General features: G+C 46.4%; 6 protein-coding genes across 6 annotated transcripts; 3 read left to right on the top strand and 3 right to left on the bottom strand.

Moving 5' to 3' along the window:
* Positions 1 to 782: 782 nt before the first annotated feature.
* Positions 783 to 2,751, bottom strand: TRIVIDRAFT_168068 (uncharacterized protein; the record flags this gene model as incomplete). The annotated part of the gene is made up of 1 exon (XM_014104584.1): positions 783 to 2,751. The coding sequence occupies one exon, from the start codon at positions 2,749 to 2,751 to the stop codon at positions 961 to 963; it is 1,791 nt and encodes a 596-aa protein (XP_013960059.1).
* A 296-nt stretch (positions 2,752 to 3,047) lies between these two features.
* Positions 3,048 to 4,320, bottom strand: TRIVIDRAFT_177811 (uncharacterized protein; the record flags this gene model as incomplete). Its single annotated transcript, XM_014104583.1, has 1 exon — positions 3,048 to 4,320. A coding segment is annotated over one exon (1,272 nt), but the record flags the coding sequence as incomplete, so codon positions are not given.
* Positions 4,321 to 5,482: 1,162 nt separating this feature from the next.
* On the top strand, positions 5,483 to 8,595 carry TRIVIDRAFT_177810 (uncharacterized protein; the record flags this gene model as incomplete). Its single annotated transcript, XM_014104582.1, has 1 exon — positions 5,483 to 8,595. One exon carries the CDS (start codon positions 5,483 to 5,485, stop codon positions 8,393 to 8,395), a length of 2,913 nt encoding a protein of 970 aa, XP_013960057.1.
* Positions 8,596 to 11,636: 3,041 nt separating this feature from the next.
* On the top strand, positions 11,637 to 12,593 carry TRIVIDRAFT_32996 (uncharacterized protein; the record flags this gene model as incomplete). Its single annotated transcript, XM_014104581.1, has 2 exons — positions 11,637 to 11,759; positions 11,859 to 12,593. 2 exons carry the CDS (start codon positions 11,637 to 11,639, stop codon positions 12,591 to 12,593), a joined length of 858 nt encoding a protein of 285 aa, XP_013960056.1.
* A 571-nt stretch (positions 12,594 to 13,164) lies between these two features.
* TRIVIDRAFT_62520 (uncharacterized protein) lies at positions 13,165 to 14,651 on the bottom strand (the record flags this gene model as incomplete). The annotated part of the gene is made up of 3 exons (XM_014104580.1): positions 13,165 to 13,334; positions 13,394 to 14,281; positions 14,339 to 14,651. The coding sequence occupies 3 exons, from the start codon at positions 14,649 to 14,651 to the stop codon at positions 13,165 to 13,167; spliced, it is 1,371 nt and encodes a 456-aa protein (XP_013960055.1).
* Positions 14,652 to 15,093: 442 nt separating this feature from the next.
* On the top strand, positions 15,094 to 17,205 carry TRIVIDRAFT_31634 (uncharacterized protein; the record flags this gene model as incomplete). Its single annotated transcript, XM_014104579.1, has 11 exons — positions 15,094 to 15,333; positions 15,387 to 15,478; positions 15,528 to 15,655; positions 15,703 to 15,857; positions 15,919 to 15,964; positions 16,021 to 16,279; positions 16,339 to 16,372; positions 16,428 to 16,678; positions 16,735 to 16,859; positions 16,911 to 16,964; positions 17,024 to 17,205. The coding sequence occupies 11 exons, from the start codon at positions 15,094 to 15,096 to the stop codon at positions 17,203 to 17,205; spliced, it is 1,566 nt and encodes a 521-aa protein (XP_013960054.1).
* Positions 17,206 to 17,247: the final 42 nt, after the last annotated feature.

Here is a 17,247-nt window from a genome sequence, read left to right as displayed (position 1 = left end):
GGCCAAATATAGAGTATAAAATATCTGATCTTATACTGGGTCAATAATGTTTTCCTTCTGCTTCAACTAAGTTTAAATATTCTAGACATTATATTTCAAAACAACCCTAAACTCTTGATGTAGTATTACCACGTTCATAGAGGGTTCATCTGAGATACAATCTTGAGACAGATAAGGACCTGGAATATCACATGTGGGCTTATCGCTAGAGTCGATACAGAGATAATCAAACCGGAGATGCAAAATTCAACTTAAAATAGATATTCTCCGTGAATGGAAGTGGGATACAAGCCACTGTACCAGGGGGAAGATTAATAGCACGCCATTATTGCATATGTACATGGCTGCATAATCTGCGATCCCCAGAGAGCCTCTTGACGCATAGTCAAGGATATGAGTCTACAAACCCTCTGGCAGAACTTCTAAATAATACCCCGGGATCTTCTCAGAGAGGGGTGAAGAACAGTAGCACTGATAAGAGGACTCATGGTGATAGGCCAGTGAGGGGGTGGAATAGCAGGACCTTGCCCGCTTAGAAGTAGAGCTAGGTCGTAGTAGTGGTAGTGGAATTTTGCACTGATAAGTGAACTTTTTGCCGTAGAGTGGAGATAAGCGAAACAAAGACTACCGGAAAAGTAAGTGATGCTGATATTATTGCTTTCATAAACGGCATTGTTAGACGCGTAGTCTATACCCAAGTCGCATCAGTGGCAGTGTCCTCGAAGGTTCTAGGTGACCTGTGAATCTACTTCTCAGAGGCTTCTACGGCAGAGTTTAAACACAGCAGAGATCAATAGGCTATTTATTGGGCCGGTAAAACGTCCATGCCTGGTCTTATCTACTTCTAGGATTGAAAGTGCCAACACAATGATAAAGAATGAAGGCAATATTAATATGAAATAGAAGTGCAGAAAAACACCTTAGACGATACACCTTACGGCAGGGTTCTATCGGCTATTTCTACCAGTCAAGTGTACCACTATTACCACAGACTTTAACCGGAGTTGCGAGAAGGGGGTTCAGCAATGGATCTGCCATCTTGCCAAGTGGGAGTGGCTCCACTAGCTCAACTGCTTGCTCTGAATCCTTTGTCAAGAGCTTCAGCTCTTCGCCTGCTCTCCGTAGCATCCACTTCCGTGTTGAGAGTACTGCATCGAGTGCTTCTGTAGGTGGAAGATAGAGAAGTATAACATCATTCTCCTCATCTGCCTTGGCTTCAAACGTCATGATAGAGTAGTCGGCATCCGAGCAGCTTCCGCCTCCCTCAGCTGCTTTGGGATTCAATAAGTAGTTCCTCTTGTGTAATGGACATGATACGTACTCCCTACCATGCTCATCTTCACCTACGAGGCCATCTGCTAGCACAAACGCTTTCTTATGAGGACACATATTTTGTGATGCTCGCAAGCCACGACCAGGTATGTTCCACACTGCCAACTGAACCTCACCATATTTGACAGCCACTGATGTCGGTGCATCACTCTGGCGGTCCAAGTTAGACAGTCTACAGATAGATCGCCATTCCCACTTAGCATCCTTGGCGATATCTAGTAAACTGAAATGAAGAGGTGAACTGTCCTCGGGCCAATCTACAGGACGTTTCTGTGCCCGCTCTGTGATTTTCTCTGATACCGTCTGTGTTTCATCTGTGTTGGCAAACTGTTTGAAGGCCTTTCGTCGATCTGGATTATTGACAACATTCGTCCATTCACAGTGATATGAGCCAACAAGTACTTCCATCTGCTTTTCCAGGTCGGCACATATACCCAGCTTGTCGTCAACGATAACTTCTTTGAGGCCCTTGAGACCGCCAGGGTACTTTTCAATCCACCGAGCCGTCCTCTCGAGTTTGTCAGCTGATTGAATGTAAAAAATAAGGAAGCGGTCAAGGATTTTAACTGCTTCCCGTCGAGTTACGTCCTCAACGAGTAGTTCAGCGTGACGAGGTTTTGCACCCCCGTTACCGCCTACAAAGACATTCCAGCCCTTCGGCGTAGCAATGAGACCAAAGTCTTTGCCTTGTGCTTCGGCGCATTCTCGGACACATCCAGATACACCACCCTTGAATTTGTGGGGGGCCCGTAGGCCCTTATAGCGATTCTCAAGTTCAGCAGCAAGGCCGACTGAGTCGCCTACTCCGTATCGGCACCAGGTATTGCCGACACATGATTTGACTGTCCGAAGTGCTTTTCCGTAGGCATGGCCGCTCTCAAAGCCGGCATTGATGAGAAATTCCCATATTTGGGGCAGGTCTTGCTTCTTTGCACCAAACATATCGATGCGTTGACCACCTGTGATTTTCGTATATAATCCAAATTTTTCTGCGACGTCTCCAATAACCTTGAGTCCTGCTGGGGTAACCTCACCAGCGGGAAGACGCGGAACGACCGAATACGTACCATCCCGCTGCACGTTGGCGAGATATCGATCATTCGTATCTTGTGTCTGTCGCAGTGAAGGTTTCATGATGTTCTCGTTGTATAAAGAGCTGAGGATAGAACCAACGGCCGGCTTGCAAACTTCACAACCAAGGCCGTCAGCCTTTTTGCCAACGACTTTCATTACCGCCGTGAAGTCTTTGAGCCTTCTAAACTTGACAATTTGGTATAGTTCTTGCCGTGAGTAGGCGAAGTCCTTGCAGAGATGGTTGGAGATTTCAACACCAGCGTCCTTGAGTGCTCTATTGAAAATGCTAGTAGCCAGAGGCACACAGCCTCCGCAACCCATCCCGCACTTTGTTGAAGATTTCATCTCTCCAAAGGAACGAACACCACCGGTCTTCACACACTCCACAATGTCGCCTTTGCTCACGTTGTGGCAACTGCAGACTTGAGCATCATTAGGCAAATCGTCACCTTCCTCTTCACCCTCTTTTGAGGCACCGATTATGAATTCAGCTGGAGGTTTTTCTATGGGTTTGCCCATATTACACAGGGCAACGAGCTTGACATAATCTTTTACGTCACCAACCATCATGCCTCCTATGATGTATTTGCCGTCTGCCGTAAAGATGTATTTCTTGTAGACATCCGAGAATGGATCTCGATATGTTAGTGCTTTGACTTTTTTCTTTATCTCGTCTGGAGTATGAGGTGTTGCTTGAACCTTGCGAGCCGCATGAGCGCTTATCGATCCTGGTAGTGGTTTGCTGATCTTTCCCTGGTCTGCAAAGAAATCACCAAAGGAAGCGACATCAACGCCCATCAGTTTGAGCTTGGTGCTGGTATTGGGAGCTTTCATCTCTCTCATGCTGTGGTACGGTCCTTCTGTCAAGTTGAAGGCGAGAATCTCAGCCATCTCGACACCAGGAGCAATGAGGCCAAAAGTTTCGTCAAGAAAGTTGGCACATTCTCCAATAGCATATATATTGGGTAGATTAGTTTGGAGGTGAGTATCGACGATAAATCCGCCACCTTGACTGGCTACTGCTATGGGGGTAATTCTGGCGAGATCATCTCGTGGTTTGATCCCAACAGCAAATACGATCATATCGACATCGTATTTTTGATCTTGCAGCCCATCGTTACCCTGAAGAAGGAGGCCAGTGAGTCTGCCCTCGTCATTCCATAAGAGATTTCGAACTTGGGCCTGAAGCAAAACTTCAACACCAAGTGCCCTGACCTTTTCCAATACTAACATGCCACCTTCTCGGTCAAGTTGGCGACTAAGTACCCAGCGGTTCCTCTCTACAAGGACAACTTGGTCTATCTCCTCAAGGTCAAGGAGGGCCTTGGCAGCTTCTAATCCGAGAAGGCCACCACCAATGACAGCTGCTTTGCGAATACGATGCCCAATGACTCTGGGCGCATTTACTGCATACCCGATGATATCGTCAAGGTCTTTGATCGTTCTGTAAACAAAACATCCTCGATTTTTCTGGAATTGTTGCGATGAAATATACGGTGGCAATGCCGCATTAGAGCCGGTGGCGAGGATGCATTCATCATATTTGAAATGCAGTCCATTGGCTGTTTTGAGAGATTTGGCGTGGTGGTCAATCGAAATAACGGGGTCCGAGGTATGATATGTGAATTTTCCCTCTGAATGTGATGAATACCATTGTAGTGGATTTAGGTAGAGGCTCTCAGTGGAGCGATTCGTAAAGTACTGTGTAAGGCCAACACGGTTATATGCAATATGTGATTCTTCTCCGAATACAGTGACTTCCCACTCATCGCGGCCACTATCAAGATCGTATTTGAGAAGCTTTTCGATAAAGGCGATGCCAACCATGCCAAGTCCGATAACTGCAGCACGTTTCTTAGGCCTTCTCAAAAGGGTCTCTGACCCTGAAGGAGTATCGGGAGCTATTCCATTCATTTTATTTTTTTTTAATATGAAAATCTCTGGGTAAAATAGCATCTTTCAGAAACTAGGTGCAGTCCAGGCAAGTTGAGTAGTTTTATTGTGAGAGGTGGGCATGTCTTTTCCTTGTTCTTCAGCAATGAGGCAGCAGAAGCAGTGCTGGTTTCCTTGGGGTGGGGGACACAAATGCAACATTGGCACTCCGAGGACTTGCGTGTGGCTGATTAGAATCCATCTTCACTACAGAGCAACAGTGCACTCCGTTGTCTGTTCAACTCCTCGGAAGAACTTGAATTATCATTTATCTTTTCATGGCCAGAAGACCAATGACATATCAAACTAAGCTGCAGGATCCAGCCGTTGCAAGTAGATAGATTAGAGATATGAATCGTAGGTCGCTGATATACGTAGGTTATGGTGATAAAGATGATTTGATGAGATCTCTATTCCTATCTTTAGTTTAGGCTGATCATGATATGCATTTATCGATTTGTCGTCCAGCCAGATTCTATTACACTTGGGCATATTAACTGCATGAACTAGCGCGCTAGCATTCCGCGGAGAAACCCAATCTAGATAGCGATTTAGGAAAGAGTATGGGGTATGCTTTTCCGGACTCCCTACGAAGTACAGGTCCGACAAAGGCTCCATTGTTTATCTGCCCGTCGATATCCAAGAGGCGAATGGGAAATTACTGAAATAAGCAAGCGACTTGCTGGGACGTTATCGCTGGATGTTTATTGGCCACAGCGGTACTGGGGCCCCTGTGCTCGCGCCAATGGACACCCCTAGGGTGAGCTTAGCCAAAAACAGTCCCACGAAATGCGAATCGTAAGTTCTATCAACAATATAGTGTTTTTGAGTCTTTTCAGGCTGGCATGCCTGTAGGGTCGTGCATATGGTAGGACAACAAATTTTGTCAGCGAATTCTCATAGTTAACTTGATATGGTATTTTACAGTCATTATCAACTTTTGGGTGAATCATTAATCCCCGTGTACTTCCTCCTCCTACAGCTCCCGAAAAGAAATTCCTATAGTGATTCTCTCAATTTTGACATGTTCATAATCTCGTCCAACTCTTTTAGAGATTTTGCCAAACTCTGCAGATACCAGAATTGCTATATTTATTAATTCGCGTCATAATTCTTTGCCTATTACAATACGCTCAGCATATCCATGGATCAGTTGGTAGACTCCCGCTCTGAGAGTGGAGAGGACTGGCCCTCGTCACTTCCATCATCGCCTGAGTCGTCACCACCAACAACACCGCAATCATGCAGTCCAAGTTTAACGGCCAAACTGCAGACGGCTCATATTGTCCATGAAACACCGTTAAATTCCTCCGTGTCAGACAACGACGACACTTCACACCCCCCTATTCCAAAAAGCGAACCGATACTACCACTACCCACCGACTCTCAAACGCCTGACCATTGGATTTCACGAGATAGCCGGATGATTCGCCTCACGGGGAAACATCCATGTAACGTCGAGGCTCCTTTGTCCGCATTGTTCAAAGCTGGGTTCCTTACTCCCCAGAACCTATTCTACGTCCGAAGTCATGGAGACACACCACGAATAAGCCTGAAGCAAGGGCAGGAATGGAAATTACGAATTCATGGCCTTGTCGAGAAGGAGTTAGAGTTCTCGATTCAGGAGCTCAAGGAAAAGTTTCCGGTTATCACGTTGCCGGTGACTCTTGTCTGTGCTGGTAACCGTCGGAAGGAGCAGAATATGGTAGTTAAGGGGCTGGGATTCAATTGGGGCGCTGCAGGTGTATCTACTGGCCTTTTTACCGGTGTATACCTGGCTGATATTCTCGCTTATTGCAAGCCAAAAAACCCTCTTCTCTCTGCATACCCCTCTTACGACAAGCCCGTTCCTGGGCGTGCGCGCCACGTCATCTTTGAGGGCGCTGACGAGCTTCCCAAAGGAAAATATGGCACATCTCAGAGGCTCAGCTGGGCAATGGACCGTAGTAAGGGCATGCTCATATCATGGGGTCTCAATGGGGAAGATCTTTCTCCGGATCACGGTTATCCTCTTAGATTGGTTGTCCCTGGCCAGATTGGTGGGCGTATGGTCAAATGGTTGCAACGAATCGAGGTTTCAGACTGTGAGAGCCAACATCACTTGCACTTTTTTGACAACAAGCTTCTCCCCACAACAGTGACAGCAGATCAGGCAAGAAATGAAGATAAATGGTGGTACGATCCCAAATATATCATCAATGAGCTCAATGTGAACGCAGCAGTTTGCTCACCTGCTCATGATGATATACTTGAGGTAGCATCTGATGTTTCTATGATGCAGAAAATTCCCGTAGAGGGATACGCGTACACGGGTGGTGGACGACGTATAACTCGCGTCGAGGTCACACTTGATGATGGGAACACTTGGAAACTCTGTGACATTAGCTATCCAGAGGATTTGTACCGAATTTATCCGATCAAGAGCCACCCTTACTTTGGAAAACTTGACTTGAGCACCACAGATATGAGCTTTTCTTGGTGTTTTTGGAAGGTTGAGATTGAGGTCAAGTCACTGCTAGCAGTTCGAGATGCTGGGTTCATTGCTGTACGTGCAATGGATGAAGCGCTGAGCATCATGCCACGGGATATGTATTGGAATGCCACCTCAATGATGAATTCGTGGTGGTTTCGAGTCGCTATCCACGGAGAGAATAATGGTCAGATTCTCCGATTTGAGCATCCTACCGTACCTGGCAATGCGAACGGTGGTTGGATGCAACGTATGAAGGAAGCGGGACTGAACCCAAAGTTCCCTCGCCTGGGAGAAAACAGCCCATCTTCTAGTTCCCTCAGCGGAGAATCTATGAAACCCCAGGGATCCCGAGGAGATGAAGATGCCAAGGGCGTAATGATAAATCCAGACAAATTGTCAACAGTTATTACGTCGTCTCAGCTTGCGGAGCATGCTGACGGGGAAGGTCCATCTCCTTGGTTTGTTGTCGAAGGCCATGTATATGATGGCACAGGGTTTCTTCTGGCTCACCCTGGTGGTGAACAGTCCATTCGTTTAGCAGCTGGCGAAGATGCGACAGAAGATTTTATGGCCATTCACTCCATGGACGCCAAGAAAATGTTGAGAGATTACCACATTGGTAAGCTTGAACAACCTTCAGAATCATCGAGGTCTCCACTGGCACAACTTGAGACCCAAGATGACCCATCTAAGCCATTTCTGGAGCCAAAGGTGTGGAAGAAAGTTCGTCTGGTACATAAGCGAGAGATATCTCATGACTCGCGAATTTTTCGTTTCGCCTTGCCACATGAAGATCAACTGCTCGGCTTACCAGTGGGACAACATGTCTATCTGCGTGTAAAGAAAGTCGACGATGCAACCGGTAAACCCGAGATTGTGCAGCGAGCATATACTCCGTATAGCTGCAGTACCCAGCGTGGCTTCATTGATCTTCTCATCAAGGTGTACTTTCCATCAAATGAATCATCGCAAAAAGACACTGCGTTTTCGGGGGGGCAAATGACCATGGTGCTCGAAAATATGGGCATTGACACAAACACTGACGAGCTTACGGTGGAATTGAAGGGACCCATCGGTCATTTTACATACATCGGTAGCGGTCGGGTGCAATGGAAGCCGAACAACTCTATTCGCAATATTAAAAGGCTCGCCATGATTGCTGGTGGCAGTGGTATTACCCCAATATGGTCCACGCTAAAGGCCATTGCAGACGAGTACTTGGCTTGCCCATTATCCGAACAGGTTAGCCGAGTCGAAATATGGCTCATTTATGGCAATCGAGAGGAAGAAGATATCCTCATTCGCCAAGAGATAGATCAGCTCTCCCATTATATGAAGGGAAGACTACATGTATGGCATGTTCTTAGTTCCAAAAAACTCAACGAAGATTGGAAGATGGGACGAGGACATATTGGGTTAGAATGTCTCCAACGGCACCTCCCGCCAGCACCCTCTACACCCAATGATGCAGATCTTGAAGATACGCTGGCGCTAGTTTGTGGACCTCCAGCTATGGAGGCAAATGTTTCCGCTGGATTACAAAAGCTTGGATGGAACCTTGAAAAGAATGTTGTGTTTTTTTAAAGTATCTTACGAAGTTGAATCCTCCATATTTGCCTACCTAGGGTAGCCTCAACCGACAACTTTTCCATCACCACACGTCGTAATATGCCATTTGAACAATGCCTGAAAATGAGTAGATGCAGGTTGTAATATACACCAATATACCACTTTCTTTAATCCAGTATAATATAAATGTCTCAGCGGAGGCCATTTCTAAATGTAAAATAGTGTGTGAGCCTGCTATCAGTTGTGCCGAGATCCATCACAATTGTGAGCCGTTCTTGACACAACACCACCATCAAATCTGATGCCACTAAGACGATCATCCGCCATCAAATATTCAAAAGACGAAGTCAATTTGATGAGTATTGTTTCTATACGCTTAACCGCTATATTAAGAAGCCACTCTCTCTCCGTTCTATTACTTTGCAACAATCTTCATCGCCCGGTATTTCATTTTCTTCCATTTCTCAAGAGACTCATTTGGCGTAACATGTCTTTGTGTTTGGCGATATTTGCATAGAATTCAAAATCCCCGTTTATGGTTTTATTCAATGCTAATCCGAGGAGGTGATACAATTCGACTCTGTATAGGGTATCCTAGCCTGGCAATAAGATGCCTGGCAATGCCGTCTGTATGAATTATGGGTGAGGGTCAGAGCGAGCGTTGCGCACTTGAGAGATTAAAAGCACACCAATTGTCTACGCGTACTGTACATTGAAGTAGCCATCACTCAATAAATCCTTGCAAGTGCCTGAAATCTCTTTTTGTTGACTTTGGCCGATTTTTTGTCCGAGCAAGAGGTCAAAGAGCTTCCGAAACGGGTTACTCAGTTACAGGCTGCCACCACCATTCTAGATCGAGCTGCCTAGCTTGGCGCTATTATGGAACGAACCGATGCCAAACACTCAGGGGCGAATCTTCTCTGGAGGTCACCGTCCACATGTAACATTCGCTATGTTACAACTGAGGGCAATTCAATGTTGAAGAACTATGTTGAATAGCCGTTTCTAGTGCCCGTGGTTGCGGGGGTCAAAAAGGATTGGGATCCAAGAAGAAAAACAATATGTAACGTTGGAGCGCACTGACTGACAGCAGTTTCACTCACCATAACACATTGAATAGAACTGACAATCCCACTCGACACGGACGTATTTGGCTGCTAGACGCCGTAAGAGAATCAGATTTCTGACACACATCTCATGCCAAGGTAACGTATGTACGAGTATGTTTCTGTCTGCTCTGGATTTTTGTACTGGCAATGGCCACAGAATACACATTTACGATGGAAGCTACGGAGTACACTCTGTCTGTGTGTCCAGTCACTGATCTCAAAAGTGCATGTACTTGTCTGTAAACTACATGCCATTCTGTGACATACAGTATCACAGGTACACTAATCAGCAATCCCACAACATGCGGCGTCTGACTGTTCCGCATATTGTACGAGTAGTTCGTGACAATGCTCCATTGGCAAGGAATAAATAACTGTGCCAAGCGTGCCTATTCCCAATAGGCATGCTTACATGGGTCGGCGGCCATAGACTGCCGATCACAGCCCTAAATGGACGGGGCTTTCACGATGCGGATGGCAACCACGGAATGGGAATGCCGAAGAAGCTACGGGGATTTCTCCCAGAGTTGCTTAATGCGGCGCAAAATGTTACCTTTGCAACTATGGTCAATAGAGTCTTAGAGTCGAAATAAAGAACAGGATGAACCCTTTTCTTAGCTCAATGCGGCTGGATCAGCATGCATTAGCGATAGACTGAAAGATGCAGGAAGATCAGTGGGTTGATGAGATTCCCGATGCTTGTGTACCTATGTAAAGGACGGCCAGGAAACGGATCTGCATTCAAAGCCATTTATTGACATGTACTCCGTACCTGAAAATGATAACTCGTATGCCAAGGCAGATAAATCACGGCCCCGAAGCAAACTACGAGCATCGGCTATTAATTGCCAGTGCCTTCCGCATAAAGTAAGCTTCAAGCTCGACATAAAGCCAGCACCGCGATTCCTCAGCGCGGCTGAGCTGACAATCTACATATGCTAGCTAAGACATGTAAGGCAGTAGCTGTTCTTGCACGAGTATCATCCTACGTTGACTAAATTGCGTGACCTCCTTTGGCTAGCTCTTTTTGGCTGCACAATACGGAGCAAACTTGCTCTACGTAAAATGAGAGGAAGTCCCAACTTCTATAAACGCTACAGTTTCAACAGCATTACCTGCCGGTTTAGGATTAATTCTCTCACTGCGCCCATTTGGTTTGGCCGCAGAATATACCGAAAACACGCGCTAAGGCTCCACGTGTTGCCTGGACTTGAGACCCGCTCAACTGAGCACACGTCTTACTGCGATCTTAGGAAGGCCGCATTTTAGGTCGACGACAAGAGAGGGTGCGAAGATTATTGATAAGTGTGTATACATGTATGAGATCTGCGGTTTGATGCCGCATGCGGATGGCAAATGTGACATTGACTAGCCGAGGGAGAGCGTCAGGCCGCATTTCCTTAGTACAGGAACGGAAACACCAGCTCCCGTGTTTTGTAACTTGTAATTTACAGTCGATACACTCCCCATAAAAATCGAGCTACCTGCCCCAACTCCGTTTTCGTTATTAAATAGTAATATGGTTGGACCCGTTTTAGAGTAGCACTATCAGGGCACTGCGATTCTGTAGACAAGTTGGGGCCACTAAAATGACAAGAAACAAGTAATTGTCAATGCTTTGTATTAACGTAAGGGGCTCTTGTAGCGGGAGAGTCAGAGAAGGATATCCTATCTGGACGAAAAGTGTGATGGCTCAGTCGACTATGCAATAAACTGAGCAGGATTAACCCAAAACCTACAGATCTAAAACGGGTGACTGAAGTTGGCCCAATGAACAATATCCGTGAGCAAGACAACTTGAAGCACAGGGGCTATATGGAGCAGCAATCTGACAATGGGAAGGCCGATACCACCATGACCCATCTATAATTGTACAATGCTAAGAGCGTAAGCCGATGCATCACAAAACTAAACGTAGTGTATGAACGGGGCTTGTTTCGATTCGACCTACTTGCTGGAAAAGGCAGCTGGTGTTGAACTCCAAGTGTACATCCATGAGTTGACACGGCGTCAAGATGAATATATAATGGGCAACGATTCTGGTTCTTGACTCAAAAATCATCACTCTCAGTCCATTCCTTCACAACCACCACTCCTTTGACATCACCATCAGTCAATTCCCCAAAGACTCAATCAAATCAGTCAAAATGGTTAACAAGGCTATCATTGCTTCTCTTCTCATTGGCGCTGCCATGGCTGTGCCTTATCCTCCTTCGGCCACCGATGGTGCTAGACAGCCTGCGCCTAAGCATGCTTTCCCCCACAAGAAAGTTAACGGCGGTAACTACCAGCCTTCGCGCACCAGCAAGAGCACATCTTCCAAGACATCCGCTGCTCCTGCCGTTGCCAAGGACCAGGACAACACCAAGCGAGCTACTGGCGAAACTGTCAACAACTCCGTGGCCCGTTACGACAACTCCAACATCACTGATGGTGTTGGAGATGGCGTGGATTCCTACACCCTCTACCTTGGCGACGGCAGCACTGGCGCCGGCTGGCCTGACCAGAGCCGCTGGGTCTCTTTCGAGAACATGTTCAACAACTACAAGAACATCATGTTCTCTTCTTGCGAGAACATTGCCGGTCAGGCCAATGACAGCGGCCCAGAGGTTGGTGCTATCTGGGACGGCATCCAAAGCGCTGCCGCAGCTACTGGAGTTGACCATCGCTTCATCCTGGCTGTGATCATGCAGGAATCCGGCGGCTGTGTGCGCGTTCAGACTACAAACTACGGTGTCCGGAATCCTGGCCTCATGCAGGACCATAATGGGGGGGCTACGTGCAATGAAAACGGCAACGTGCAGAACCCTTGCCCTTCTGCTACCATCTACCAGATGATCAGCGAGGGAACTGCTGGAACCAACGATGGTGACGGCCTTGCCAACTGCATCAACGAGTCTGGCCGTAGCGATGTGTCAGCTTTCTACCGCGCCGCTCGTATCTACAACTCGGGCTCTATTTCCTCCACTGGTAACCTTCAGAGCAACATTGCTACCCACTGCTACGCCAGTGACATTGCCAACCGTTTGACCGGTTGGGTCAACGCTCCCAGCGCCTGTACTTGTGACAGCAACCCCTCCAGCTGTGGCGTTGTTCTGTTTTAATGAATAACGATGTGTTTGTTTGTGTTTGGGAATGTCGTGTGTTATTTTTAACGTAGGAATGTTTTCTGCTTCGTTGGGCCATATTATTCTAGGTATATATGTGTACATACCTACTTTTAGATCTGTACATAGATAGACATCAGCTGTTATATAAATTGCTTTTCTCAAAGTTATCTCCACATACTTGTGAATGACACATAAAATAACTGTGAAGGATCACGGTGGAATCACGAACGAACAACAAAGGCCAATGGAGAAAACAAACTATATCTCTATCTCATCCTAGTAAAATATTTATTCAACTTTCAATATAACCTTCAGGTGAGAGCATCTCTAATGCATATGCAACCACACATCGTAAATCGCCTGCTACAAAACAATGTCTCGAATTCTCACTTGCCAAGTAAGAACGACAGGATTCATACTACTTCGGTTACGAAAAGCAAGAGAAAAGTATTTCCCGTAGTATTATTGTTCAGTAGAGGGATTAGAAAAGGTACGCGACTCCAGATATAGCGGTTGAATTGGGAGCAAAAAGACAGATAGATAATGGATGGTAATGGAAATACTCTTAGAAGGTAACTCCTTCTACGGTTTCTCGTCGGAGTACTTCAGCATCTTCTGGGAGTAAAAAGCCAGCTTGTATTTGCTCGCCAATAGCCAGCCCCGCAAGACGGCGGTAGTTTGCCACCGTGCCATATAGATGCCGTAGAATTTCGGGCGTAAATGCCCACTCAGAACCTATTGTTGAATGTTTAGCAAATTTGAAGCAAAAATAAAAGCTATGAATGACAACCTACCACAGTACCAATTTGGTCGGCCCTTGGGGGTAGCCGCAACAATACGAGACAACGGCACATCTGTATGCAGTGTCCTTACTCCTCCCACCGCGTTGCCATGTTCATCTCGGACAATCTCATCACTCAAACCAATTGTTTGCATAGTAGAGCCACAAGGGGGGGCAATAGCCTCGTTGCTCGTCCAGCGTTCCATGGCATCAAACACAGCGTGATATATGAAAGAATTGGGAAATGTGCTCCATTTTGCACCATTGAGCTCTGCGACTGACCAGCGTTTGATATCGATGTCCGAAGGGTATCGTGATTCACGATGAGCCATGCCTGCTATTTCGTAGAGCCTGAATGAGTCACTGTCGGCCCGTCGGTGAGAGACACCGAGTATTTGGCCACTGACGCCACACGGCAACCTAACAGACTGGAATTCTGACTCTCCAAGTAGTTCAATTATCTTGGCTCCTGGAACATCTGGCAGGGCTCTTCCGCCAGACTGACAGGGAATGAACGCCTCAAATGGGAGACTGCCATCTGGCAGTCTGAGATGGGATGAGTGTGTAATGAATCGCCGTGTAACGCCTCCTGTCTGGGACAGACCTGTCAAAATTACTCTGGTAGCTTTGATCCCTAATTTTCCGGAACGGAGTGCGCAGGAAGCCGCCGCAATAATTTCTGGAGATTGGGTCGTCGCAGGCCACCATTTCTCCTTGAAATCAACGTATGATTGCTCCAACATCTCCCGCGTGACATTCGTCATGAATGGTATAGTATCCATAAACTCATCTGCCAGGGGACCAGGAATGAAATGCATATTTTTGTAGCGTTCGGGGTCGAGGTTCTTGATTTTGCCGATCGCTGAAGGAGACTGTGAATCAACCTCGAGCCATGCATGGCCTGTTCGGATAATTCGTTAGATGCCTGATAGAACTGTAGCCTGATGCATAATCTCACCTTTTCTCATTAACCATCGGTTTATATGTCGCCAAATGCTTGTCCCTCCCCATAGATGCGACGGCTCTTGCACAACTAAACCACTGAAATGGGTCGAATCCGCGGGGCACCGTAGGAGGATACGCGTGCAATATGACTCGCCAGCAGCCACACCACTTATTAGATACTCCCGACTGACATAACCATATTCGGGGAGCAGATCAACGTGATAAGGTTCGAGAACGACGGGCTGCGAGACTTCTAGTTCGGACAGATGTGTAATTTGTGGCTCAGAAACGCGCTCTTCTGAGGGGTGTGTCTTGCCAATTGCCATTGTGAGTTGATTATACCGGAGATACAGCAATATCTAAATTGTCTTTGCCAATTTTACGACGCCCATAACAGTATATGTAGAGTTCATAGCAATCATGGGGTGTTTATCTCCCTCGACTTACACGACGCCGATAGCCGACAAGATCACATGACCTTGAGGTACCGACTCTGTCGCTTCTCGGCAAATGTAGGTAGTGATACCAAAGGAAAAGAAATGGATACAAAAAGCCGACAAGATCACGTGGAGCGAAGAGCCGATACTGTCGGCTCTAAACTCGCCATCAACGGATAGCATATCGCTTTCAACTTAAAGGTAATAATAGCATTGATGCCTTTCGAATGAACCGAAATATTACTATAATATGCATCCCTTATAGCTTTTTTTCGTTGTTCAATAAATCGCACACATATCTCACCGGGATTCTTATCCTACGTTATTCAATATGGCTACTGCAAGAGACATCTCTGGCACGAGGCCTTCCATCGAGTCGGGAAACATAGGAAAAGAACAAGACCATGTACCAACTAATCATGTCGAAGAGGTTACCGGAGGTCAAGATATTGACATCAAACTCACGAGCCAGTCCGAGGAAATCTTCTTTACCGAAGAAGAAGCAGCTAGAGTCAAGAGAAAGATAGACTTCATAATCTTACCTCTTTTGTGCGGCTGTTACATTTTCTCAGTTGGTTATTTCTTTATAAACAACATTGAATCATGCTGACCATATACATACAGTTTCTGGACAAGACCCTCATTAACTACAGTTCCATCTTTGGATTGAAACAGGCACTCAAACTTCATGGCTCACAATACAGCTGGCTGGGAAGGTCAGTCGCCCCAGGATTTTGTCTCTCGAGAAAAACTAACAGCCAATAGCATCTTTTATATCGGTTATATGATCGGCTCGATTGTCTGGGCTAAACTTGTTCACAAATGGCCACAACATACAGGGAAGCTCATTGCTGCAGCCGTGCTGGCTTGGTCGTGTATTGTGTTGCTCACACGTAAGGCGCGATTCTACTTCGACATGGCCTAGTGCTAACGTCTGCAGCTTTATGCTTCAACTTCGCTGGTATCATGGCTGCACGATTTTTTCTTGGGCTCGTGGAGAGCGTCATTGGGCCGGTCTTCGTCATCGTCACAAGCAACTGGTGGACTCGACCAGAACAAGCATTCAGGACTGCCTTTTGGCTCGGCGGGACCCCGGTATGTGTATCCCTCGTAGTTTGTTATATCTTGTCGAATAAATGAAGCTTATAAAATGTAGATTGGAAATTTCTTCGGTGGTATTATCTCATATGGTCTTGGGTCCAGTAGGCTACTTTTTCATCAAGCTCCTTTCTGTGCGTCTCCCACTAATTGCCTGTAGTTCATAGCTCATCAATAGCCACATGGAAGATCTTCTTTCTTTTCTTCGGCTCTCTCAGCTTTGCGTTCGCACTTGTTCTCGCATACCTTATGCCTGACAACTACTCCAATGCTAGGTGGCTCACACCGCGCGAGAGAGAAGTCGCAAGGGACAGGGTGAGAGAAAACCAGACCGTCTCTACTGATAACCACTGGAAGTGGACGCAATTTTGGGAAGCATTGAGAGATCCTCAAACCATTTTCTTCTTTATAACCGCAGTGTGGGTTGCCCGTGTCTCGTTGTCATACTTGAATGCAGCACTGATGATTCTCCACGCAGTGGCAACACGATGCCATCGACATTTGCGAGTCAAGTAAGTTTTGTGGATGTTTGTTGATGTTACGAATGCCAAAACTGACAATTGCTAGTTTTCGAGCCAAATCGTCCAAGGTTTTGGGTTTTCAGCTTTGCAAACTACGGTTATTTCTGCGTGTCCGGCTGCAGCCATTCAACTGGGTACTTTCCTCATTTTATCCTACATAGCATCTCATCGCGACAACATCAGGCTTCTGCTTTCAATCTTAACTTCTATACCACCCCTAATAGGTGCATGCTTGCTTCATGCCCTGCCCGAAAGTAACCGCGCCGGTCGTCTGGCAGGGTATTATCTTACCTTTACGTAAGTACCATGTTCAGTTCATGCCGCACGAGTTGCATAAACTAACGTTTGAGCAGGCACTCAATGTCGTTTACGCTTAGCACTGGATTAATGGCCTCGAATTATGCAGGAAATACGAAGAAGTCGACTGCTTCTGGTATCATCTTCGCTGGATGGGCCGCCGGACTCATTGCGGGCCCTCGTAAGTATTTAGGGGTTGGAATCTATGACCAGTATCTGATACGTCTTTTAGAATTCTTCCTTGATAGCCAAGCACCAGTTTATGACTTGGCCTTCAGAATGCTCAGTATGCCCCCATTTCCTAAATAACTGCATCAGAGCTGTCTTCTAATATTTATAAAATAGTGGGTTGTTATGCTTTGATGATCATTATACCGATTCTGCAGTACCTGTGGTACAGACATGAAAATAATCGACGTGATCAGAAGTTGGCCCGGGATGGAGGTGGCGCGGAGGAGGTTCTCAGAACAGAATTCAGTGACAAGACAGACTTTGAGCGGTGGCAGACATTCAGGTACACTCTATAATGTTTTTCAATCATGACCCAGCCGGGGTTTCTTCCTGAGCTA

This window comes from Trichoderma virens, assembly GCF_000170995.1.
Source record: "Trichoderma virens Gv29-8 chromosome Unknown TRIVIscaffold_3, whole genome shotgun sequence".
NCBI classification, from domain to species: Eukaryota; Fungi; Ascomycota; class Sordariomycetes; order Hypocreales; family Hypocreaceae; genus Trichoderma; species Trichoderma virens.
The sequence above is the reverse complement of the archived record's forward strand: the minus strand, read 5'-3'. Positions and strand labels throughout refer to the sequence as shown.